General features: G+C 37.6%; 1 protein-coding gene across 3 annotated transcripts in view; it reads right to left on the minus strand.

Moving 5' to 3' along the window:
• nac (GDP-fucose transporter nac) overlaps positions 1–27,727 on the minus strand; it is a 204,007-nt gene that overhangs the window by 117,263 nt on the left and 59,017 nt on the right. For all 3 annotated transcript variants that reach the window (XM_090385575.1, XM_090385577.1, XM_090385578.1), the window contains exon 4: positions 3,977–4,093. In XM_090385575.1, coding sequence (XP_090241701.1) covers positions 3,977–4,093 — 117 coding nt within the window. The remainder of the gene's footprint in view (positions 1–3,976; positions 4,094–27,727) is intronic.

Below are 27,727 nucleotides of genomic sequence, written 5' to 3' on the forward strand. Positions count from 1 at the left end.
AAAGTTAAATACTTTTCTTGAATCACTGTACATCCACACTGACATGTTCACATCCATAATGAATCACTAACACTTCAAACATTTTGCAAACATCTGCAGGGTTTGTGGCAATTTATATACCATTGCATTATTATTGTTAAACTGTTACTAACATAATGCTATTATGGCTACAAACATAGGTGGATTCAGGGTAGGGGCACCGGGCATGTGCCCCCCCACACCCTTGTAGTTTTGCAGAGCATATACATAAATCGTTTAAATTCCCTTTAGCTACAAAATTTTTTTTTTTTCCATTGTTAGCATAGGATTTTATCTATTTTTTCATTATGGCTCAGCTATTTTCAACTGACTACAGTTGGTAACACTGATACTGATGTGATCACCATTCTAGTTCAAGGCATCACGCAGTTTGGCCGTGCATAATGCTTATTTCAAACTAATTCAGAGTTTAGTCATATTATGTTTGAATATCATATTTGTTTTGTTCTGTGCATTATTTTGTGTCTTGTTTGTGCACAAACAAGGCACAAAATGGTGCCCTCCCTGTCAAAGTAAAACAAGCTAGGAGAATATTAATACACTATTACTCAACATGTAGCATTACATAATGGCACAAAAAATAATGCGCCGTCTCACTGAGCAAAAAAAAATAATTGTTGGCAGTCATCCAATTTTCATTATGTCAGTAGAGTGGAAATTTGACATTCTGAATATACAATGTGTAACCGAGACCTGCTGATATTAGTAAAATCGGACAAATGCTAACTCATTTTGATTTTCTGTTGTGTAGGATCTATGTCCTGAATTTAAATTAAATTTTTAAATTAACCAAAGATCTCAAGCAAAAATTTCAAGTGGTTTTTTTTTTGGTTTTTTTTTAATAGTAAATATTAAAAATATAGATATTTTAGAAATTTTAAATTTATCTGAGATTTAAGTTTTTTTTTCAGTTCTTCAGGAAAGGGAACCCATAATAACTGCATTCAGGTATGGTATAATTAGAACAGATGGAATTAGTACTGAAGACTTGAAATACTACAATGGAACTTGCCTGGGTCATATAAATATGGCCTTCAACACATGTTCCCTTCCCCTCTGAAGATGGTATAAGCAAAAATCCCTCATCAAGCTTCGGGTAGTTATTTTCCTTTATACCATCAGTTATTCCGCCATGTATGGATTTAAGATCAAAGCATTCTTTCATCTTTTTGGCCTGTTACAAGGTTCATTTATTGAAGGGTTTGTAACGTACTTTAGACAGGTCTTCAATACTAATTCCATCTATCCTAATTATACTGCACCTGGATGTAGTTATCATGGGTTCCCCTTCCTGAAGAACTGAAAAAAAAAAACTTGAAAATCTCAGGTAAGAGAATGCATGACTCAAAATTTCTAAAATAACGCTACATTTATAAAATTTTCTATTTAAAAAAAATAAAAATAAAAAATAAATAAAATCTGCTTGAGATCTTAGATTGATTTAAAAATTTAATTCAAAATGAGGACAAATCCTACACAACAGAAAATCACAATAAATTAGCATTTGTCTGATTTTACGAATATCAGCAGGTCTTGGTAGTAGTAGTAGTAGTGGCACATGATGCAAGAAAGCAAGTTTAGGAGCTTATGCAGCATCAGCCAAAAAAAAAAAAAAAAATCACACCATTCCCTCCAAATGCCTGTCCAGTTCCTCCTTAAATTTATTTAACCTATCAACTTCCACAACGACAGATGGAAGTTTGTTCCAGCAATTAACCACCCGCTGGCTAAAGGCAAATTTCCGCACATCTATTCTACATCTGTCCTTTCTTAATTTGAACTTATGTCCCCGTAGGTTCGTAATCTGAACAAGTGGAAGGATCCCATCAGAATTCAGCGTGGTCAACCCATTCAAGGCCTTATAGACCTCAATCAGATCACCGCGCAGGTGCCTAAGTCTCCAGCCACTGCAATTTGCAGAACTTAAGCCTCTCTTGGTAAGAGAATCCCTTCATTCCCCTCACCAATCGTGTTTCTCTTCTCTGTACACGCTCAAGCAAATCTACATCCTTCCTGAAATGAGGCCTCCAGACCTGTACGCAGTACTCAAGGCGTGGCCTGACCATTGCCTTATACAGAGGGACAATCACCTCCTTTTCCCTGCTAGCAAAATTCCTATATATCATTGACAAAACCCCATGACCCGCCCTAGCAGCCTGTCTGCACTGCTCAGAAAACTTCATATCTGACTGCACAATTACTCCCAGGTCTTTTTCATTTTCTACCACCTTAAGTGTAGTACCACACAATTTGTACGTTTCTCTGGGGTTACTTCTACCCATATGCAGTACTTTGCATTTGTCAAGGTTGAACTTCAGTTGCCACTTCTTAGCCCATCTGCCCAAATTATCTAGATCCTGTTGCAGTAGCACACTGCCATTACTGTCATTAACAATCCTGCCAACCTTTGTGTCATCTGCAAACTTCGACATTAAGCCTGATATACCTTCATCAATATCATTGATAAATACACAAAACAACAGTGGACCCAACACCGAACCCTGTGGGACTCCACTAATAACATTAGTCCACGAAGAGCAGCACCCATTGATTACCACCCTCTGTCTTCTCCCACTTAACCATCCTTTTATCCATTGTAGCAACTTACCCTTAATACCATTCTGCTCCAATTTGTACAGTAGTCTTCCATGCGCAACAGTGTCAAAAGCTTTCCTGAAATCCAAGTATATGATATCAAAATTATTTTTTGCATCCAGTTCCTTTGTGACCACATCATAATAACCAATCAAATTTGTCAGACAAGACTTTCCCTTAACAAACCCATGCTGTGTTTGAATTATTGCTGCAGTCTTGTCTAGATGATCCTGCAATGCATCTTTAACCAGTGACTCCATTATTTTACCCGGAACAGAAGTTAAACTAACTGGTCTGTAATTACTCGTGTCACCCTTCGATCCACCTTTGTGAATTGGGGACACATTTGCACATCTCCAGTCCGTGGGAACCTCCCCTGAGTCCAAGGATGCTCTCATAATTATGGCTAAGGGTTTGCTTAGTTGCTTTGCTGCCTCCTTTAAAATAACTGGATAGATCCCATCCACCCCAGGTGCCTTTCTTATGTTTAACTTCAAAAATTTCTCCTCCACTTTGCTCTCAGTTATTACAAAATCATTAAGCACACTGCTACAATTTGATAACCTTCCATTTTCAAACTGTAATAATTCCTCACGTGTGAATGTAGATGCAAAATACTCATTCAGTTTGTTTGCTATCTGAGCAGGATCATCAACAGTCGAACCATCGATGTCAAGTGGACCAATCATATTCATCCCCTTCCTTTTAGAGTTTATATAAGTAAAGAAATCCTTGCTGTTTTTCTTAGCATCTTTTGCCAAAGATTTCTCGTAATCGGCCTTCGCCTGTCGAACCTCCTTTGTGACCTGATTACAGACTAGCTTATATCTGCCACAGGCTTCTGCGTCACCTGATAATTTATATACATCCCATGCATTTTTCTTCTCTGTCACGAGTCTCATTAGTTCATTTGATAACCATTTAGGCCTAAACCTTGAACGATATTTCTTAATCGGTATATAAAGTCTAGTAGCTTCCACGATTAATTCCTTGAATGCTTCCCACTTAGAATTTACTGTTTGTAACATCGTCAGTTGATCCCACTGTACAGAATTTAAAAACTGTCTGAGACCACTGTACTCCCCTTTACGGAAGCAAAAACCCTTTCCTTTACCCCTAACTTGGTTACACAAGTTGTCTGTCCAACATGTTGTAGTATGAAGTTTTGAGACAATAGGATTTCCATAATGTTTTTTATATGATATAGTGAAAATTCACGACTCAAACTACGCTATAAGACAGAGATGTAAACAAAAATATCATCAATGGATGATTGCCTACATAAACATTATTCTAAATATGACTTAAATAATAACAGCAACAACAATAATAAAGAACTTACCACATTAAATACTGTAGTTAATGACCTGCCCACATAATAGAAGGCCACACCAACATATTTAAGGCATAAATTATTCATCGTTACCATGGCTACAAACACAACAGATAATGGCAAGATCTATTAAAAGATAATGCATTCATATTTAGTCACATAAAAACAAAAATAACCAATAACCTACCTCAAAAAATGTACTAATATGTACAATGTGAAAAATGTTTATATAAGCATGTATATGGCTACAGAGCTACTGTTGGAAATTTAACATGAAGTTTCAACAATAAAATATAATCAAAATAAAATAAATAAGAAAATGTGTACCTAGTATAAATAAACATTTACCACATATGTATTTGCTTATTCTTAGTTGTTATTTTTATTATTTTTTCCCACTGGAAACTCCTGTTTTTTTCAATTAATTTTTGTTAATTTAAATTTTTTTTAATTAAAAAAAAAGAATCGGCTTACATAAACTTTGTTCACTGTTTTCAGGACCTGAATTGATCCAGAAAGTATAATCCACATGTTATGAAACATGCCTGTGTTATTACATAATATATATTTTCATTATACAAGATGTATTAAATACAATGCTACCAAGTAAAAATCATTGGTGTAATTGTGTGCCTTTTTCAATACCAAATCCATGAGTCTGCATGAGCTTGAATTTCAAGATAATGTTTAAGTTATGGTGATGTCACTGGTTTAAATGTTTACCTTTCTGTGAAGGTATTGAAATTTTGGATAAAATTTACTTCACTGACAAATCATGCTAGTGGCTATGTCAACAATCAAAATTGAAGAATACAGAGCACTGAAAATCCATACATTTTTTGCAGAATGCCTTACATGCCCTCCCCCCCAAAAAAGAAACAAAAATCGGTGTGGTTTATCTCAAAAAAAGATGGTTAGGACCATTAAAAAAAAAAAAACTGACTGTCACCTCTGATGTTTATCAAGGCATCAACATAATAATACAATTTATTGCATTGCTACAGGAACATGAAAAAGACATCTGGCTCCATTGAGATAGGGTAACCCGCTAAACCACATGATAAATTCCTGAAATGTTGCCAGAGATTTCTAGGAATAGGATCATATTGGAGGAGAAACTGTAGAAGTTAAACATAAGAAATGCACCTGGAGTGGATGGTATCTATCCAGTTATATTAAAGGAGGTGACAAAGGAAGTCAGCAAACCCTTAGCCATAATTATGAGAGCATTCTTGGAATCAGGGGTAGTTCCCATGGACTGCAGATGTGAAGATGTATCTCCAATTCACAAAGGGGGATCAAAGGGTGATACAAGTAATTAAGGACCTGTTAGTTTGACTTCTGTTCTGGGAAAAATAATGGAGTCACTGGTTAAAGAAGCATTGCAGGATCATCTAGACAAGACAGCAGTAATAATTCAGACATGGCATGGATTTGTTAAACTGAAGTCTTGTCTGACCAATTTGATTGGATACTATGATGTGGTAACAAAGGAACTGGATGCAAAAATTAATTTTTATATCATATACTTGGATTTTAGGAAAGCTTTGATATCGTTGCACATGGAAGACTACTGGGCAAATTGGAGCAGTATGGCATTAAGGGTAAGTTGCTACAATGGATAAAAGGATGGTTGAGTGGGAGAAGACAGAGTGGTAATCAATGGATACTGCTTTGAGTGGACTAATGTAATTAGTGGTGTCCCTCAGGGTTCGGTGCTAGGCCCACTGTCATTTTGTATATTTATCAATGATATTGATGAAAGTATATCAGGCTTAATGTCCAAGTTTGCAGATGATACAAAGGTTGACAGAGTTGTTAATAACAGTAATGACAGCATGCTTCTGCAACAGGATCTGGAAATATTGTGTAAATGGGCTGGGAAGGGGCATCTGAAGTTTAACATTGACAAATGCAAAGTACTGCTACCCATATCCGGTACTTTGACAAATGCAAAGTACTGCTACCCATATCCGGTACTTTGACAAATGCAAAGTACCGGATAAGGGTAGCAGTAACCCCAGAGAAATGTACCAACTGGGTGGTGTTATACTTAGAGTAGTCAAGAATGAAAGAGACCTGGAGGTAACTGTGCACTCAGATATGAAATTTTCTGAATAGAGTGGACAGGTTGAAAGAGTAGGTGATGGGGTCTTGTCAATGATATACAAGAATTTTGCAAGCAGGGATAAGGATGTGATTGTCACCTTGTATAAGGCAATGGTCAGGTCACACCTTGAGTACTGCATACAGGTCTGGAAGCCTCATTTTAGGAAGGATGTAGAGTTGCTAGAACGAGTAGAGAAGGGCAACAAGACTGGTGAAGGGAACAAAGGTACTCTTACGAAGAAAGGCTTAACTCTGCAAATTGCAGCTTCTGGAGACTAGGCACCTGCAAGACAATTTGATTGAGGTGTATAAGGCCTTGATTGGATTGAGCAGGCTCAATGCTGATGGGATTCTTCCTCTTGCTCAGATGACAAACCTGAGGAGCATATATTGAAATTGAGGAAAGACAGTTGTAGAATACATGTGGGAAGTTTGCCTTGAGCCAGCAGGTAGTTGATTGCTGGAACAAACTTCCATCTGTTGTTGTGGAAGTTGATAGCTTAAATAAATGCAAGGCAGAACTAGACAAACATTTGGAATAAATAGATTGGTGAAATGGGAAGGTTTATTTTTTGCCAGATGCTGTACAAGCTTGCTTTCTTGCATCATGTACCTCTACTGATGCCACAAGGACTTTAGTACCTACAGTGCCTGACAAAAAAACTGCACCACTTGTGAATTTTGCAAATAATGTGGGTTGCAGAAATGTTCGAAATGCATTTGTTAGATGGGATATATATATCTCTGTGAATGAAATCCAATAAAAAGACTCCACCTGATATACCTAAATGCCATAAATATCTTCCCCAAGGGAAGATATTTAATATTAAATTATATTAATATACGTATATTATATATATATATATATATATATATAATAATATACGTATATTAATATATATATATATATATATATATATATATATATATATACGTATATATACATATAATAATATTAAAATATGTGATTAATGGAAAAATGAGAAATCATGCAAATGGCAATCATGACAACCAAACATACATGTTACTGCATTTACATGTATAAACTGAAATGACAAGTTAATGTAATAGTATTATGTACTGTAAATCAGCAAAATAAGTTCTCAATATTTTGTTCCTCCTCAAGCTGCAATTACAGCCTTGCTATGATCTGGCATAGAGTTAATCAACTTCTGAACATACGGTTGCCCAATTTCGTGGTACCACACCCTTACAATGCTTTCCTGCAACTGAATCTTACTTGTTGGCGGCTTCTGAGCAATTTTAGACAACATATGTACCAGCAATTTTCATTAGGGTTCAAATCTGGACTGTTGCCGGGCCAGTCCAATACTGCAGTGTCAGCATTTCTGAGGTATGACTGCACCTTAAGGGAGAAAAACCGAGGGAAAACTTTCGTGTAAGTATGATTTAAGCCTTGTGAGACAAGGAGACAAACTCATCATTAAATCTAAATAGCATAAAACTTAGCAATTTTGCTGTGTCAAGGTGCTGAGTCCTGTTGAAAAATGCAGTTTTGGATGTCTGTGTGGTGATCGCTAATAACAGGTTTCAGGCACTCCTCCAAGATAGCAGTGTAGGTGTCTGCATTCACCATTCCATTAATAAACTTAATTCATCCCACCCATTTGCTTGTTATGAATCCCCAGACCATCTGACTGACAGGGAACTTTACAGTTGGTGTTATGCAGTCAGGATGGTATGCCTCCGATTTTCGTCTTCTGACATATCGCTTCCCATCCGAGCCATGCAGGTTGAATTTTGATTCATCAGAAAAGATGACGGTGTCCCATTGCTTGTTTGTCCATGAAACATGAGTTTTAGCCTAAGTAAGTCACTTCTTCCTCATTCTACTCCGGGGGCTCACATCTGGTGAGTATGGACTTGGCACACCCAGGGTCCTGAGCTGGATATCATCATTCTTTTCTTTTTTGTTGATTCTCTCTCTCTCTCTCTCTCTCTCTCTCTCTCTCTCTCTCTCTCTCTCTCTCTCTCAGGGTACTCAATTTTTTTTTTGACTAGTGCAGCATAAGCCTCAGGCTTCCTTGCACCATATAGCTAATAATAATAATTTGTTGGGTCAACAAAGGCTTCTTCTTGGGCCGACAGGCATGCAGACCACATTCCGAAAGCCATCTTTGGATAGTTCCTGAAAATTAGTCTTGTTTCAACACCAGATGCCATCTCAAAGTACAGTTTTTGGTCAGGAACACTGGCATGGCGATTACAAAGGCATAGCCATTTAAAATATTGATCTGGAAGGTGTAGTCTCTCTCTCTCTCTCTCTCTCTCTCTCTCTCTCTCTCTCTCTCTCATGGCCTGATCCAGGTCTTCTCTTCATATCACCGTTTCACGCTTTAATTTCAGCACCTGTGATACTATTCAATTGGTGGCAGCCTATTTTATCAGTGATAGCATGTGTAGAAAGCCCTTCCTGAGACAGAGCAACTGCTGCACTTTTTTTTCTTGAATTTATGTGCTCATTTATCCTATTTTTTTTTTTTTTAAGCTTTTTAAATTAGAGTCTGGCCACATCTGACCCCTGTGGGGGGGGAGATCATTATAACAGAGCAATTTTTGGCCATGTGAGTATACATGCATAAAGCACCTATCTGCCTTCATCATATCTGTCCTTCCATTCATACATAATTCAACTACAAGTAGATCGATTTCCATTAAATTTTACATTTGTCTCTATCAAAGATTTCACAAGCCAAATTTCATTAAGAACTGGACCAAGAGAGATACAGCAATAAACAGGAATGAATGGGCAATATTGTAGATGCTGAGAAACAAAATGTTCTCAGTTCACACGTCATTGTTTTTATCAGTTAATTAAATACATAAATCATCAGTTATTACCATTTGCTTATTATATTAATCATACCAGGAAGAAATAAGTAAAATTGCAAAGGCATTGACAGCATAGTGCAAATGTTTAATTTATTAACCAAGAAGCAGAAATGTGTTGCGTTTCACTTTTTTTTTTTTTTTTTTTAAGAAAACCCCAAACACGAGAATGATTAGAACCTATAGTACTTAGTACTGTGCATGGGTCGGGAAGACGAAAGAAGATATTAGTTGACATTAGACTTGAAACTCTGTAGACTGTAATTTTCAAAAAATACGCTTGAAGGAAAGTTATTCCAAAAATGGCAGTTGAATGAATAAACAAGAAAGATGACAAGTTGGTTCTGTGAGTTTGAAGATGGACAGTAAATGGATGTTGGCTGGTGTCGGCACGTGTTCAGACTGTTTTGAAAGAGAGAGCAGGAATTATAGAAGCCAAATCAGAAGAACAGTGCACATGGAAGTATCTGTAGAAAAGGCATGCAGCAGAAGCAGTACGCCTATGAGAAAGAGTGTGCAGAAAGACTGTCAGCATTAAGTCATTAATTACCCTAACTGCTCTCTTCTGAATGAAATCTAGAAGCCTGAGAGAAGTTTTGGGAGCACTGACACAGATGTGAGAATAATATTCCATGGTAAGGTAGAATTACAATTTGTACAACGTGAACAGCTGTTTGGAAGAAAAGTAATGGCGAGAGCGAAAGAGAATACCAAGTTTTTATCGATGCAGAGGAAGCAATATTTATAATGTGCTTGTGCAAAGAGAGATTAGAAGTCAGTAATCCCCAAATGAGATATATCATCTTGCCTGGAAATCAGAATGACAGCAAAGATAAGCACAGCAGCAGAAGAATCCTTTTTGCAAGATATAACACACAACTGAGTTTTAGAAGGATAAAAATTAATTAGCAGAGGCATATGATGCAAGAAAGCAAGCTTATGCAGCATCAGCCAAAGAAAAAAAAAACCGCTCCCATTCACCCCTCCATTCATTCCAAATACCTGTCCAGCTCAGCCCTAAATTTATTTAGGCTATCAAATTCCACAACAAAGGATGGAAGTCTGTTCCACCAACCAACTACCCGCTGGCTAAAGGCAAACTTCAGCACATCTACACTACATCTGTCTTTCCTCAATTTGAATTTATGCCCTCTCAGATGATTATTCTGAGCAAGAGGAAGAATCCCATTAGCATTGAGGATACTCAAACCATTCAAGGCTTTATACACCTCAATCAGATCACCTCGCAGTACCTTGTCTCCAGACAGTGTAATTTGCAAAAATTAAGCCTTTCTTCGTCAGAGCAACCCTTTGTTCCATTCACTAATCTTGTTGCCCTTCTCTGTACTCGTTCCAACAGCTCTACATCCTTCTTAAAAATGAAGCCTCTAGACCTGTATACAGTACTCAATATGTGGCCTGACCATTACCTTATACAAGGGGATAATCACCTCTTTATTCCTGCTAGAAAAATTCCTGTATATCATTGACAAGACATTATGAGCTACTCTTGCAGAGGAAGATTACCACCAGGTCCTTTTCGTTCTCTACCACTGTCAGTGTAGTACCATAGAGTTGATACATTACTCTGGGGTTACTGCTTCCCATATATAGTACTTTACATTTGTCAATGTTAAACTTCATTTGCCACCTCTCAGCACATCTGCTCAACTTTTCTAGATCCTGTTGCAGCAGCATACTGTCATTAGTGTCCTCAACAACCCTGCCAACCTCTGTATCATCTGTAAACTTGGACATTACGCTTGATATACCATCACTGATATCATTTATAAATACAGAAAACAAAAATGGACCCAACGCTGAACCTTGAGGGACTCCACTAATAACATCAGTCCACAAAGAGAAGTCCATTGATTACCATTCTCTGTCTTCTCCCACTCAACCATCCCTTTATCCATATCAGCAATTTGCCTGCAATGCCACACTGCTCCAATTTGTTCAGCAGTCTTCCATGTGCAACAGAATCAAAGGCTTTCTAAAATCCAAATATATGATAAAGTTATTCTTTGCATCCAGTTCGTTTGTGACTAATCATAGTATCCAATCAATTTGGTCAAGCAAGACTTTCCCCCTTAACAAAACCATGCTGTGTCCAAACTATAACTGAAATCTTGACTAGATGATCTTGCAGTGCTTCTTTAACCAGTGCCTCAATTAATTTTCCTGGAACAGAAGTTAAAATAACAGGTCTATAATTACTTGTGTCGCCCTTTGATCCTCCTTTGTGAATAGGAGTCACATTTGCACATCTCCAGTCTATGGGTACCTCCCCTGAGTCCAAGGAAGCTCTCATAATTATGGCAAAGGGTTTGTTTACTTCCTCTGCTGCCTCCTTTAATATAACTAGATAGATCCATCCACCCCAGGTGCCTTTTTTATGTTTATCTTCAACAATTTCTCCTCCACTTTCCTCTCAGTTATTACAAAATCATCTAGGTCACTGCCAGAGTTTAACTTGCCTCTGGCATTCCCCATCCTGAATAACTCCTCATGGGTGAATGTAGATGCAAAATACTCATTTAGTTTGTTAGCCACATGAGCAGGATCATCAACAGTTGAACCATCAATATCCAGTGGACAAATCTGATTCATCCCTTTCCTTCTAGAGTTTACATAGGTAAAGAACTCTTGTTGTTTTTCTTTGCATCCTTTTGCCAAGGATTTCTCATAATCTGCCTTTGCCTGCCTACTCTCCTTTGTGACTTGGTTACAGACCAGCATATATGTATTATAGGCTTCCATGTCACCCATTAATTTATATGTATCCCGTGCATTTTTCTTCTCTGCCACATGTCTCATTAGTTCATCTGACATCCATTTTGGCCTAAACCTTGAACAATATTTCTTAGTTGGTATGTAAAGCCCAGTAGCTTCCACGATTAATTCTTTCAATGCTTCCCATTTTGAATTTGCTGTTGGTAACATCATCAGTTTTACCCCACCGTATAGAATTTACATACTGTCTAAGACCACCATAGTTGTCTTTACGAAAGCAAAAACCCTTCCCTTTACCCCTGATGGTAGCTACTTCTTTGAGTAAATTCCACTTCAGCACACTGTGATTACTGCCACTTAGTGGTTCCTTTATCTCCAAATTCTAAATGCATGAAGAATCACTACTGACAAATAGATCAAGAGTATTACTCCCTCTAATTGCCTTCCAAACGTGCTGATCATACAGTAAATCCACAAAAGCCTTGTCAATGCGTAGGTGACCAACCCACAAATTCCAGTCAATATCTGGGAAATTAAAGTCCCTCATTATAAAACACTCTTGATTTACTGGCCCAGTCTATTTCCCTGTACAGTTTCTTATTTTAGTCATCAGAGTCATTAGGCCTATAACACTCTCCTTACTCTCAATTTTGATCTCCCAATGCTTATGTCACACCAAACTGACTCGACACTGCACTGTTCAGCAATGTCGACTGGCTTCACTTCCTTGGATTTTATGTGTTTCTTACCTAATAGCATAACCTCTCCTCCCTTCCTATCCAGTCTATCCTTTCTGTAGACGTTGTACTCCCCAAATTCCAGTTCTGCATTCCTTATATCTGTGTGACACCACGTCTCTGATATCCCAACAATATCTGCCTTTAATGTTTTGAGCAATACCTGAAATTCAAAATTATTTACCAACCTCCTAGCATTCTTATGCACGCAAGTATACATGCACCTGTTCCTATTCTTAGCTACCCTAACATAACCTATGTGTTTACTTGTACCGCAATGACTCCCAGCAGTCTCTGAAATATCCTGAATCTTGTTTTCCAGGCTGCTGCTCATTCCAGTAGAAGCAGTGCAAGAATCACTTTCACTTCTGCCAGTGGCTTCTGTTAATCTATTAGTCCTTGTATCCCCCCAAGCTAGCAGTTTTCCGACCCACCTAACTTGATAGCATCTGCAACTATTCTTGCACACTTTCTATTTAAGTGTATCCCATCCCTGTAGAAGCTGTCTCTCCTGTTAAGAAGTACAGACCAGGCTGAAAAAAATTCTACCCCTTGAGCCTTGCACAATCTTTCCAGGGCCAAATTGATCGACAAGGCTCTCATAATATATACTCCCTCCTATCGTGTCTGGGCAGAATTGCAGACACTTTCGAATTCAACCCTAATTCACGGCTTTTTTCAACAGTGACCTCTGTATATGTTAAGTAATTTTGTTGTCTTTGCCCCACTGGAACAGAGAAATATCTAGAAAATAGCTTAAAATATTTAGAAACTTTCCGTCGAAAGTTTCTAGATATTTTAAGAGTTGGCGGTTAATTGATTTCTCCATTATCGATTCGAGACATTACTGAAAGTTAAAAAAGGTGGCAAAGAACAGAAGTAAGTTCAGGAGTGCAGGTTTTGAGAAAAAGTGGAGAAATAACATCAAGACCTGGATCTTTCTTAGCATCAAGATTCATTAAAATCCTTCTGACATCCTTTTGACAGAACACTGCAGGAGGCATTGAATGGGGTGTGCTGGGAATGGTGGGAGGTGTTTTACCAAGATCATTAATACGTAAGTTGGAAAAAAAATGGGATGGTAGCAGGTCAACTGTATCCTTCGCTGAAGTGACAATAGAACCATCTGGTTTTGACAGAGGTGGGAGCAGAGATGGGCAAAATTTGCAGCCAATAGTTTTGGCAAGAGACCAGACTGCTCAGGTACCATTAGTTCAAGAAGCAAGTTTTCTACGCTTAGCCTGTTCAAAATCTAGTTTGGACTCATTAATAACTGCTTTACAATTGTTGCGAGCTTTGGTATAGGCAGAAAATGAAACTGAAGAATTAGAAAAAAGAAAATTACTATATGAAACATTCTTCTCTTGAACAGCCTTAGTACATTTATTGGAAAACAAAGGTTTAGATAAAGAACGAGATTTTAAAGTGAAGTGTGGGATAAAGGATTCATTCCTGCAAGGAAAATTTCATTGACACGATCTGAGCAAATGTTGACATTAGACGTTTTGAAACAGTAATTTGATCAAGGAAAAGAAATCTTGCAGGTCATCACATTTTGCATTCTTTTTTTTTGCCAAACAACACAAGGTTGGGAAAAGTCGTGAGATAAAGGTTCCATTGGAGAAGAGACAATCACCAAGTTGTGATCTGAGGTGCATAAAGGACCACCCACTTCGACCGTGTACTTAGAAGGGTTGTTTGTGAGGAAAAATCAAGCATGTTGGCTGTATGATTAGAATTGCCCAGAAGTCTGGTAATTAAATAAACAATCTGTGCGAGGTCATTAGTAATTGCAATGCCTCAGCATCTTCACCAGCTGGTTCTATGTGACTAGAAAACAGAAACCAGCTAGAGTTGTGAACATTAAAATCACCAAGGAAAATTATCTCATTGTTAGGAAAGTTGGACTGGAGAAAGTCAAGTTGCAAAGAGAGGAAGTCAAAGAGTTCCAAGTGACTAGTGGAGTTGGGAGAACGGAGAGACAAAAGACGAATTTGACAGAATGAGGTAGAGACATCGAAAAAGGAGATTCCAAATAACAAAGTCTCTGACAGGGATTACTGGAACGGACATATGCACAAGTACCACATTTGAGGCAAAAGGAATCATACAGCGAATAAATGAGATGAACAGTGGTTTAATCAACCGATAACTGAGATTCTACCGGAAAAAGTACATGGGGTTTGGCAGACTGTAAGTGGAAATGGACATCACTGAGATTAGAACTGAGACCACATATATTTGTGAAATGAACTAGGAAGGTTTAGATCTTTTCGCAGATAAGTTTGCTCTATTAGTTTGACAATTCATTGTCAAAAGCATACTCAGATCCTTGACATAACGTGGCCTCGACAATGCCCCCCCCCCCACATACACACTGCTCCGACTCCCTCCAGTCACTATCTGGCAGAGTAGAGGTAGCAAGATTATACACTAGCTGATCCGGAAGCATCCTAGAGAGGTACCAATAGGTTTGGTCCGGTGTACTAACTAGCTGCCAGCCTGCAAACATCATTTTAGAGCTGTAATCTTGAAATGAAAGGAAGTTTGGATCTCACCGTGGTGTTCATCATAACCTCAAAAGACATCAATCGTACTGGATGGTGAAAGAGATAGGGGAGGATTGACTGGAACTGAGCTCTGGAGACTAAACATGGGTTTCACCACTTCAAGCCTCCAATAAGCAAAGTGGTGGTATTGCACTGGTTGATGAGGATCATCTACCACCTAGTATTGCTTGGTAACACAGAGGGGCGGCATTCCTCAGTGTGGTCTGGGCGCCACACCTCGACCCCTGCTTACGTTGGTTCACACCTGGGTGGTCGCCCACAGTGTGCTTGTGCATGGCGTTTATACCCAAGATTACTAACAGTCCCACCATCATGAAGATGCAAGCAGAGGATCTGGCTGTCACAGACTGTCCGGACTTCGCCGAAATTGGATAACTTGACTTCACTGTCACCCGAATATCAGTTCCATCAGAATTTTAGACTCCCACGTAACAAGCACAGCTTGTCTGGCATATCTGAGAGAATGTCTGCAACAGCCTCAAGGACATGCTGTTGATTATAAATTATTACAAAATGGAGGGTAAATATTATATTGAGGTATGTGCAGTGAAGAGAAACATAATTACTTTCACATGTTATTAGTAATTAATTGCTAATAAGGTAAATATTTTTCACTTTTATAAATCACAAAAAAAAAAAGAAAAAAAATTCAGTTTAAGAAATAAAAATTAACATGCTTAAAACAAATGGTGCTGCATACTTTAAGAAACTTGTTTCACATTCATGTTGCCAGTTATCCTTACTTCAATATCAGGCCTCTTGGTTATCTTGATAACTGTCTGTTCTATCTCTGGATGGAAATGGAATATAAATTGGATATGGTTAGGGTTATTGTGGGGGAAGAGGGGGGTTAAAATTCACTAACTGTTAATAATAATGCCAACTATTTTGTTGGGGTATTTGCTATAAATCAAGATTTTTTTTTGATGGTTTCTAGACTGGTTTATGTGTTACATTCTCAGGGTCTGAGTAAGTCATGTCCCTAATAATCACTTTTTTTTTTTTTAATATATGGGAGAGGGCAGATTAGAGTTATAATTTAGTATATGGACACAGTGCTCATAAGTTTTCAGTTCCCTGGTTTACTTAGTCTGTTGCTAAAGATAAACACTGACATCTGGGAAGTGTACAGTTTTATTCATTTCAATGGAAAATTTCATAGTCTCTTGTATGTTAGTTAAGTGGCCATGGAAGGAGGAGAGCTGAAGTGCCCCTTTGCTCCAACTCCACACCACAAAAATATCATCCAAAAACCAGAGCCAAAATTTATGATATTACACTAATTTGAATATACAACAAAAACACCCTGAGAAAAATCAAACAGGATTATTAACAACAGTCAGGAACCTTTTACCCCTTCCATACAATGGAATATAAATTACAAATGGGAAGAGACAATTAACAAGAGTGCCAAACATACAATATTGAAGAGAGGTTCACCAGCTATAAAAACCTGAAAACACTGCTTCACTTTTCCAACCGCCCTCTCCCCCAAGCAATAGATGTAACTATTGCATGTGCAGGAAGTTATGTTGGACTGGCTCTCCAGAAGCTACAAAAAATGGCAGATGAATACATGCACCACACCGATAGAGAATGATTTGATATGAAACTGCTCACCACTCAAAGAGAATCATAAATTCACAACAGAAAAAAAAAAAAAAAAAACAATCCCAAATATTAAAATACAACTTAACAGAAATGGAATTACTTTATGGAAACCTTTCATACATAAAAAGATTACAGTGAAACCATCAATAGGAATACTGGCAATCTTCACACATGTAAGGCATGAACACAAATACTGCAAGACAAGCCATTACTGCATTCTTCCTCCAAGTGTGATGATGTTACTGAAAAAGGGCAACCTGCACCTTTCTTAATGTAATGCTATGTGTTTTCTCCTAGTTATATTGGTCTGCAAAGTCTGTTCTGACCACCATATATATTTACACCCATATAGAAGAGTTCTCTTGATAAGTTTCTAGCTGCTCGTAAAAGTGTGATGCATTTTTGGTGCACATACTTATTTTTCAATAATCTGAATCTTTAAACAAAAGAATATTGGTTAAAGAGGCATTTGATAAAGGAAAAATATGAAGAAACAATGATGAATTGAGAGGGGAATGGTAATATAGGAGCATGAAAAGGATGGGAAAATGGAATAGTTGAGTGTATGCGTGAGCCCGTCGCTTGGCAGAACACCAATGATGATGATGAGGAGGAGGATAATAACGAAAGCATGCAAAGTTATGGTTCATAAGTTACATTTTTTTGATCATTGAACCTGAATAAATTAAAAAATTGAACTATGAGCCATAATAAAACCTTTACAAAAAGGGGTTATCAAGCAAGGATATTCATGAAGACAGGGTAAATACATAAGGAGAATGTATTTATCATCGTATCCAACTGTCAAAAAATTGAATGGCTGAATTTGAATTAGAATAATCAGCACTGAAGGTGAACAGCAACAGTGGAGATATCCTGATTCAACAGCAACCACTCCAGAAAACATCAATGAAGTTTGTGATATGGTGATAGATAGTTGGTGGGTAACTGTTAGAACAATGGAGGCTACAGGCATCTCAACTAAACCTTTTTGTTATACCTAATTCATTTCACACATTCTGTGAAATGAATTAGGTATAACAATGATTTAGGTAAAATTGATCCTCACCTTTTGACACCTGGGCAGAAAGTCTTCAATTCAAAATTTCAAAACAACTTTCTGCTTGCAGTAGTGTTGAAATATGACTTCAACACTACCAACCCCAACCAAAAACTGCAATCAAAACAATGGCAGCATGTTGATTCACAACCTCCAAAGCAAAGTCCAAGGAAAAGTCATGGCATCTACTGCCTGATATTCAAAAGGGATAATAAATAATGGTATATTATCTTTCAAAAGGATAAACAATAAATTGACAGTACTATGCTAACTTATTAACTATATTATGAGATACAATCAAGTCAGAGGGGCCAGGACAATGCAACAGCTGATGTGTGATGTGTTCACACATCAGCTGTTGCCATGGCTGCATCAGGCTGGCTATGAATTGTTGCCCCATTCACCATACTTGCTAGATCTGGTCCTACCCAACTTCCACCTATTCTTAAAACTAAAAATCAACTTGTCTAAAGGAAATTTGGGTCATGTCATGTCATGTGGTGAGAGAGGAGCTGCCCAATTCTCTTTTCAGGATCATCAAGAAATCATGAATATGGAGCATCACTGGAAAAAGTGCATTGAGTTACAAGTGGATTACACATAAAATAGTAAACAATAACTAATAAATAGAAGAACACAGTAACGTCATACAATAGTGAGCATAAAACATAGCGAAACGCAGGTAACTCCTTTATGCTAGATTATGCCCGTAGCATCCGTAACAAGCTTGAAACTGTAGAAGAACTTCTACTTTCGCACAAGTTTGATGTGCTCTGCATAACAGAAACCTGGCTTGGCCGAAATGAGGAGCATTTTCCATATGCAGTGTCGGCTGGATATAATGTGATTCTCTGCTCCCGAGAGGACTCTTCTACAAAACACCGCACATACTTGTTACTAAGAATTATAAAAGTCAGTCCACTAAGTTCGAAGGGCTAATTGTGTCATGCGAATTTAAATCTGCTCGCATTGATTTTGAAGTTATATACACCCCTCCAGGACCCGATGCTGAAACCGTCGACGAGATAACTAATTGGCTCATTCATGGGCTTCATCACTCAGCAAGGCATGTTATCTGTGGAGACTTTAACTTCTCCCCTCAAATTGTTCATCTTCAGTCCAGATTGCTAAATAACCTTCACCCATTAAGAATCCATCTGATTAATAATCTCCCGACCAGAGGTGATCACCATCTTGATCTTGTGCTATCATCAAGCAATTGTGAACTTGATTCTACAGATTGAAAAGCTATTTCTGTTGTAGAATAAAGTTCACAATTGCTTGCCAATTTTAATTAACTTATATTTTCCGACTCCAAATTACGTCTCGACTCAGGTCCACACCAAGATAATAACGAGCCCAAAATTACTCAACATTACTAAATGTCTAGAAGCAGCCACTGCAATTCCTTGGAATGCACTTGAGCAATGTGATAATCAACTTGCCTTAGACCTTTTAACTCGCTGGCTCATCACAATTTCTAATTATGCAGCCTCAAAGAAAATAAGGATCTCTGAACGTACGAGAGGATGGTGGACTCCTGAGCTGAGCAACAGTCTTAAGCTTAAACAGGAACTGTACAAACAGTGGAAAATGACAGGACTAGCTCCGGACCGAATTGCGTACTCCAAAGGACGAGCAAGCTTCAACCGCCTCAAGTCTCAAGCCATAAAACATCACATTGAAACCACACTTCATAAGGGCTGTCCATCATACAGACAGAAATACTGTGAACTCCCTCCACAGTTTGATCCTGAAAGGTGGATGGACTTTATTGCACGAGTTCAGCAAAACCAACATAGGCCCAGTGATATTCCCATGTCTGATGATGATGTGCCCAGAGATGCACTTTAAACCATTCAATTTACAAGACAAGACCTTTTATCTGCGATTAATAAGTTGCCTGCAACTGGTACAGCGGGAATCGACAAAGTACCACAATTTATCATTAAATGTTTGAGCCCATTTCTAAGTGATCCCCTCCTAATAAATTTCAATAGCATATTAAAAGGAGAATTTTTCCCTCCAATATGGAATTTATATTCTGTTAGGCCACTCCCAAAAGTTTCCCAGCCAACTGAAGCCAGGCACTTTAGACCCATCTCTCGTTACTCTATTGAAATTACTTGAAAAAACAGTACTGAAAACACTTACCACGCACATTCTCCTGCACAGGCCCCAGCAAATTCATTATTCGTTGCAAAACAGATCAACAGTTAGTAACCTGATTATGACTACTAATGCAATCCTTGGATCATCTGAGGAGAAAGAAGAAATGGCAATCACATATCTTGATTTACAAGCTGCGTTCGATAGTGTTCACATCCCAGCCTTGCTCAAACTCCTTCGAAATTACTATCACATCACAGGTCCAGTATTGAAGTGTCTGACATCCCTTCTTCAGAATAGAATCATCCAAATGTACATAGGAAAGCAAAGGTATACTAGACAAATACAAGCAGGCGTTCCACAAGGAGTCCTGTCCGGAATTATTTTCACTGCTATCATCTACCCACTAATACACAATAGAAAAGATATGATATCATATGCAGATGATTTAAAGATCTTCACAAAAATAAATTTGACATGAAGCCAAAAACGCCACAGTAACCATCAACAAGACCTTATCAGAAGTACAGCAGTACCTCAAGAATTTTGACCTGCAAGTGAACCCTGAGAAATTTGCCATCATGGTATTCTCTCTTAAATCCATACCAACCATAATTCAGCCTGCGATTGACGGAGTCCCGATCCCCTGCGTTGAAAAGCAAAGAGATCTGGGTGTAATCTTCGACAGAAAATTACGATTCCATCACCATATAGAAGAACTCTGTGCTAAATTCAACAAGAAACGGTGGGTTGCCAAGCAGCACTTGCTACACATTCACAACAGAAACCTGATAAAAATGTATATCAGGATGATGATTTTTGGAAGTGTACTGTATGGAGTAGAGTTGTGGGGCTCAGCTGCAGACACCACAATTAAACCATTAAAAGCCGCTGAATACTGGCTCCTGAAGTGGGCAACCTGGAAGTGTCATCTCCCACCACAGCAGCACACAACACCGATGGCCAACGCGCTGAATTTAACCAGGTTTTCAGCATTAATGCACGAGAGAAGACTCATCTTCACCGTAAAAATGATTGCCGGGAGAGTCTCAGCACCCAACGTTTGGGACACCGTGTGCTGGCGGATTCCCCAACCAGGTCTCCGCTCCACTCCCAAGCTCCTTGCTTTTCCTTCGAGACTACATTTGAAAGATCGGTTCCTCCCTTATCAGAAGCTCCATCTGGTTCAATCCCTGGATGCTGACTTATTTAAAATCATAGATGATAAAAAGTATAGACGGATCATCCTAGATCTGCACGTGGTCTCCAGAACTACCAACTGATCTCAGATCGTTATGGTGGGGCAAGAGACTCTCAGAAAACTGGACTTGAGGAAAAGCTTTTGTTATCACAATTTGTTATTTTTGTTATTTTGTTTTAGTTTTCCTTTCAAGTCAATGTTATCTGCTATGAGTACTTTTTTTTTTTTTTTTTTATTATATAATTTGCTTATAATTAATCTTTACAATTCCTTTATTATCTCTGCCGTTTATTAACCCCTGGCATGGTGCCGTGAAGGGTATTGTATGGTCGTGGTACCTGCATGTACCGGTGAACTGTACAATAAAGATCTTATTTATTAGAAATGTATCAAATAACCTTTGATAAATTTTAAGCATGATGCAGCATTTCAGTGAGCAGATGTGGACACAGCTCAACTAGATGGTAAAGAATTTTAATTGCTAGATCTGAAATTTCTGGGCTCATATCTAAAGCCATTATGAACACCACCAAAGTGTACAATAAAATGGATATCACCTATATCTATTTTATAAATCTCAGCAAAAACTTTGGTAATAATAGATACTCTTATTGGATTCATTTTAAGATTCTGTAAGAACATGAAGTAGAATAGGTTATGGATTTCCTTCTGCTAATCCACATGCATGCATGAACATATCTTGGAGCTGAAATATATTTACTTTGTTGATAGCTTAATCAGTGGTCTTAATTCTTGCTTTGGAATTTCTGTCACCTCATGCTAAGTGTCAAATACACTGATTTGAACTGAAGCTGCGTTTCCTACAAATGAATTCCTTTTTTAATTGGTAAATGTTCTTAAGACTAGTTTGTTATCTCTGTGTTCTAATAAAGTTATTAGTGACATTCAATTATTTCCTCATTCATTTCACACACACATCTCAGATCCAACCTTGACACTGTACATTTCCACTTAGTCTGGTAAGCTCATGTACTTCTACATTTACATTTTATGACAGAATCCCAATTGTTGTTGATTCAACCGCAGCTCATCTCAGCTGTCCTAATTATTCGCTGTACATGAAATGTAGTACAGGTCGACCTCAATTAACATGATTAATTCATCCCGTGAGTGCACTGTGCAAAACGGAAACATGTTAATCAAATATAATAATCAATAGGATAAATTCTAATTAGTCCTTGACCTTCAGGAATGTTCAGAAAAAAATTTTAAAAATACCTTTTAATTATCTTTTTAACTGTATACCATGTAAAAGATAATGAAAATAATTATGAAATTAAATGTTTATTGCATAAAACAGTGGTTCCGCAGAATATTTTAAATTGTTGACGGAAACACAGCGATTCTCGACATCCTCAAGCCCGTGACTGCTGAATACGGTGCTGTTTCTTGTATTGTCTATCTTGTGAACTCCTCTGACCGTTTGGTCGTCCCGGAGTATAAACAGAAAATTTAATTTAATTTTAATATGTCAGACGCCATGCAAACTACTAGCTCGAAGTAGTTCACAGTTCCAACATTTCTTATTAAGTTGTTTGGTCCTAACTACTTAATAAACAGAACTGTTAGGTATTTCTTTTGGTCTGTGTGCGCCGTGAAAAAATTACTGAGACACTAAGGGTGCCATAAACCGAGAAAGTTTGGGAACCTCTGACATAAAATACACAATGAAGAAACAATTTGTTACAGAAATATTTGAACAGTGTTGACTTTCTCTTTTCATCAATCAATTTCCAATAGCCGACAACAATCTTCTCTGAGCCCTGGTGAAATAAATATCACAGAGAACCTCGAATCTTTTGTTTGAGGTTCTCTGCGATACGAAATATTTCATCAAGTTCTTTTACCGTTAATTCCACCCGGGCACTCACATCTGGTGAGTATGGGCTTGGCACACCCAGGGTCCTGAGCTGGATATCATCATTCTTCTCTTTCTTGGTGATTCCTTTCTACTTCTCTCTCTTTCTATTTCTGGGTAACTCAGAAATTTTTTTTTTTTTTTTTGGCTGGTGCAGCATAAGTCTCAGGCTTCCTTGCACCAATGGTTAATAATAATCTCCTTCACGGTAACATTTTCATCTGGCTCATTTAAAAATTAAATTTTTAAATGAAAGTCTGCCTTGACTTTATTAGCAGGAGACAAACAAGTAACACGTCCGATGGCTGATGGAACACACTGAGGCAGAGAGCAGGCAAACGTTTGTTTATTGCCTGTCCGACGTGCGGGAAGCTTAATGTGTGATTCAAATCTTTTTCAACTATTACATAAAAAAAAAAACGTGTTAACTGGAAATTTCCATCGTTTAAAGTGAAAAGTGGTATAATTTTTTCAAATAGCAGTAACCGAAAAACACGTTAGTTGATCTCACATTATGCGAGGCCTGGCTGTACTTGTGCATATGTCCATTCTGATATTCCGTCAGAGATTTAGTAATTTGGAATCTCCTCTGGGTTAAAATTCTCTACCACATTCTGTCAAATTCATTTGTTGCCTCTATTGTTATCCCAACTCCACTAGTCACTTGAAACTCTGACTTTCTCCAGTCCAACATTCTTAACAGTGAGGAAATTTTCCTTGGTGATTTTTATGTTTACAACCCCACCAGGCTTCTGTTTTATAGTCACAAAGACCCAGCTGTTCATTCCATTTATTTATACACACAATTTGATGTACATTCTCACGATATATATATACATTAATTTATAAACAAGATTATATACAGTTTTATACACATTATCATATACAGTGGATTTGGGCCACTGGTTAATCAGGGCAGCCGTTTATTTGGGGCAAATCTTAAAAAACAGAAACCAATTGAGAAAATAGGCAGGGTTTACTTCGCTTAATTGGGACAGCATGCCGTTTAATTGGGGCAGGAGACCGCAGCACTGGAGATTACCCTACGATTGTCTCCGACAGTACCACGTGGTTCGGTTCAAATTCTGGAGGTCACAAACATAATACAATAAAAACAATTAGCAGTCTCCTGTTTATTGGGCTTTTCTGTTAGTGAAATCTATCATAATAAACTCGATTTTACTGAATTGCGATAATACCGACAACTTGAATTCTGTGGGTTATTATGATGAAATGTGTTTACACTTCCATGAAATCTTCAATCACATAAAAAAAATTAATTTTCAGATCTTCTCTTCATTCCTATTTTTAAAGCTTTGTAACTTGTTACTCCATTCTCACGTGCGCATATTGTGTTACTTGCAATTTGTGTGTGCCGTGTTCTTTGTTATTGATTGCTTATCTTTTTACTGTTTTAAATTTTAACCCCCACCCACAAATGTCAGTGAACAGAAATGTCAACTGGTTCGTATGTACATATTACAGTACGTATTAATTATTCCGATTATCACGTATATTCTTCCGATTTTCACGTATCATTTAATTTTTTTAATTGGTAAGGTAATAAATGTAAAATTGTGCTTAATATGCTTTTATAGCCTGTGGATAATATTCCTCCTATTTTTGCTAATTAGAATCGCTGTTTAATAGAATTAAAATTCAATTCACAAATGTGATCACAACGATCGGTGCTTACTGCACATCGTATAGTGAACGGTACTTTACTATGGTGAGTTCGTGATTTGATTGTACAGTGAACCAATTGTAAAGGGGGAGGTACATTGTATTTTTAACTATTTATGTGAAACTTCGGATAATTGGGGCAGCCACTTAATCGGGCCAAAATGCACTAGTGCCGATGTGACCCAAATAACCAGAGTGGACTGTATATATATATATATATATATATATATATATATATATCCATTCTATGTAATATGAGGTAGCGAGTGTAATTAAATTTTTATTATTTCCTTTTATTATTTCCTTAACCTTTTCCGGTTTCTTATACATAGACCATAAATACTTTAGATCAGAATTATTTGAAACTTTTTATTACTCTCCACTGCAGTACAGACCTTCTCTATGGTAATATACCTACTCAACCTCGGTAAGTTATCCTACTTCATTTTAATATTTACATTCTGCCTCTGTTGAGTCAGCCATAAAATATACAGAAAACCCCCGCTATTCGCGAGGGTTACGTTCCTGAGAAATGTCGCGAATACCGAAAACGCGAATACTGAGTTATGGCTCCGAGAGAAATAAAGGGGTTCCGTTCCAAAGTATGAAATATATAAGAAAAACTAATCTAAAATTTTGTCTATGTATGTATTATGTACCTTCATAATATGACTATGTACATAGACAGTACATAGTGAAATGCAAGCATATGGCATCGAAATGAAAATAAGAAACAATTTAATATTAAGTGTAATATTTATTAGAAATTTCGAACAAATCTTTCAAACCAGAGCCTTTGCTAGCTAAAAAACTTATCCCGCCAGTGCTATCACCAGTTTCGCTAAAGTGTTGATAAAGGAGTTTTGCCTTTACACGAATGATGAGTGAACTTAACGGAATTTTATTTTGAGTTCGGTCTTCTATCCACAGATTTAAACCTTTTCCATTTTTTCTAATTTAACATCACGAGTTACAGAGCAAATTTTTGAAGCAATTAGCACGTTTTCACGGACCCTACGGCGGATTTTTTCTTCCGATTTTTTGATTGATCGTACCTTCGACTCATTGATTTTATAATATTTTGCCACTGAAGAGACACTTTCACTATTAAAAATTTTATCTAATAACTCAATTTTATTCGCTAATGTCATCACCTTCTTTGATATTTTCACATTTCTCTTGTTATTTGTAGCCATATTTTTGTAGTGATTAGAAAGAACTTGTCCACAATAAAGTCACTTTCTTCCGTTAACACACTCGAAAAAGTCTATTTACACTGCAAAACAGTAGATTTATCACTTTTGTAAGCATATCAATTTATAAATTGAAAAATTTATTCAATTTATAAGCAAAGAAATTAAACGCAAACGATGAAACCTTCCATGACCAGCGCATAACACATACTGAACAAGGATTAGTGAGAAACATCCACGCATGCGATTTTGTCACCCCTCTAACTGAGCGCTGTTTCGACCAGGAAAGATAATTTTAGCCACGCCCATGTTTTTTTATGGCGGAAAATATTCACGGCACTTTAAAATTCACATTTTTTTAGGTTTCATTTTATATTAAATCGGCGATCGCGAATACGCGAAACCGCGAATACAGATACCACAAATAGTGGGGGTTTACTGTATTTTTATATATTACCTGGTCTTGGAGCATTATAGCCTTAGTTGCTAATGCGCCAATAAAACCCAAACCAAACAAAACCAAGCCATAAAATATATGTAAGCCATATGATTGAAATTTATATATTTAACCCTTATCTTCTATACTGACGTTTCATATGCACCACGTGCTGCATATATTTCATGTCAGAAACAGAGGTCTTATTGGCATTTTTTCCTTTGATTTTGGCGGCTGGCCCCAGAAGAAGGTGCTGAAATCACAGGATAAACAGCACTAAGTACTTCTAATTACTTATTATTTTCTGTCCCTTCTTTGTTCTCAGAAATTGCAATTTCGGTTCCATTAGCCCTTTGCCATTTTCTACATACCTTTATATTCTCTACCTACAAATATATGTAGGGGTCCGCAAACATTTTTTGATTTTTGAAGGGATCCGTAGACTTTTTTTGATTTTTGAAAGGGTCCATAGATCTCAGTATTTTCGGAACCACTGATCTAAACAATTGGTTTTCCAATAAATATGCTAAGGCTGTTCAAGAGAAGACTGTTGCATATCGTAATTGGCTTGTTTCCAAATCTCCAGGTTCATTTTCTGCCTACAATTGTAAAGCAGTTATTATTCAGTCCAAACTACGTTTCAAACAGGCTAAGAGCAGAAAACTTGCTTCTTGTTCAAATGGTAGTCAAACATTCTGGACTCTTGCAAAAGCTAATGGCTGAAACTTTTGCCCATCTACTTCCACCTCTGTTAAAATTAGATAATTCCATTGCCACCTCAGCTAAAGATAAAGCTGACCTGCTAGCATCCTATTCTTGTATTGATAAAAGGATACAAGAATTTAGAGGAGTCGATGCTAAGAAAGCACCAGGTCCTCATGGTATTTCTCCACTTGTTCTCACAACCTGTGCTCCTAGGCTTACTCCTGTTCTGTGTCACCTTTTTAAACTTTCTTATTCCACTGATATTTTCTCATATCCAGCCAGTTCCTAAAAAGGGTGACAAATCCCTTCCATCCAATTATCGTCACATTACACTCCGTAGCCAGGTAGGCAGGAGCAGTAGTGCATAGCACACGCTTCTTGATTAGAGCGGGATTCGAGCCTGTGACCACTAAATACGGAGGATGCAGAAAGGTCAGGAAGTTTCCTACAGAACAATAAACTCTGCTTGGAGGAATTTGTGGTCAGAAGCAGTAACTGAAAGGGACTTTGAGGCCGTGCCTATAGTGAAGGATATTGTCTATCTGGGCAGGTCCATGGGTCTGGATGTGAGTGATGGTGATATGGAGGAGTTAGTGGAGGGGCACAGGGAAGAGCTGACCACTGAGGAGCTGCAGGAATTGAGAAGGAGCACAAGACTAAGATGGATACACTCTCTTCAGGCTCGGAGGAGAAAGAGGAAGCCTCTACTTCATTAATCAAGGAAATCTTTGCCAAATGGATGGATGTCAAAAACTTTGCAGAGAAGTAACACCCCAAGAAAGCCCAAACAAGCTGTAATAGCATTGTCTGGAATGACCAGACAATGTCACATTTCCGAAACATCCTGAGGAGAAGGCAGAAGCAAAGTTCTTTGGACAGAT

The sequence above is a fragment of the Mastigoproctus giganteus genome, chromosome 11 (genome assembly GCF_048544385.1).
Source record: "Mastigoproctus giganteus isolate SK-2022 chromosome 11, ASM4854438v1, whole genome shotgun sequence".
Taxonomy (NCBI): Eukaryota; Metazoa; Arthropoda; class Arachnida; order Uropygi; family Thelyphonidae; genus Mastigoproctus; species Mastigoproctus giganteus.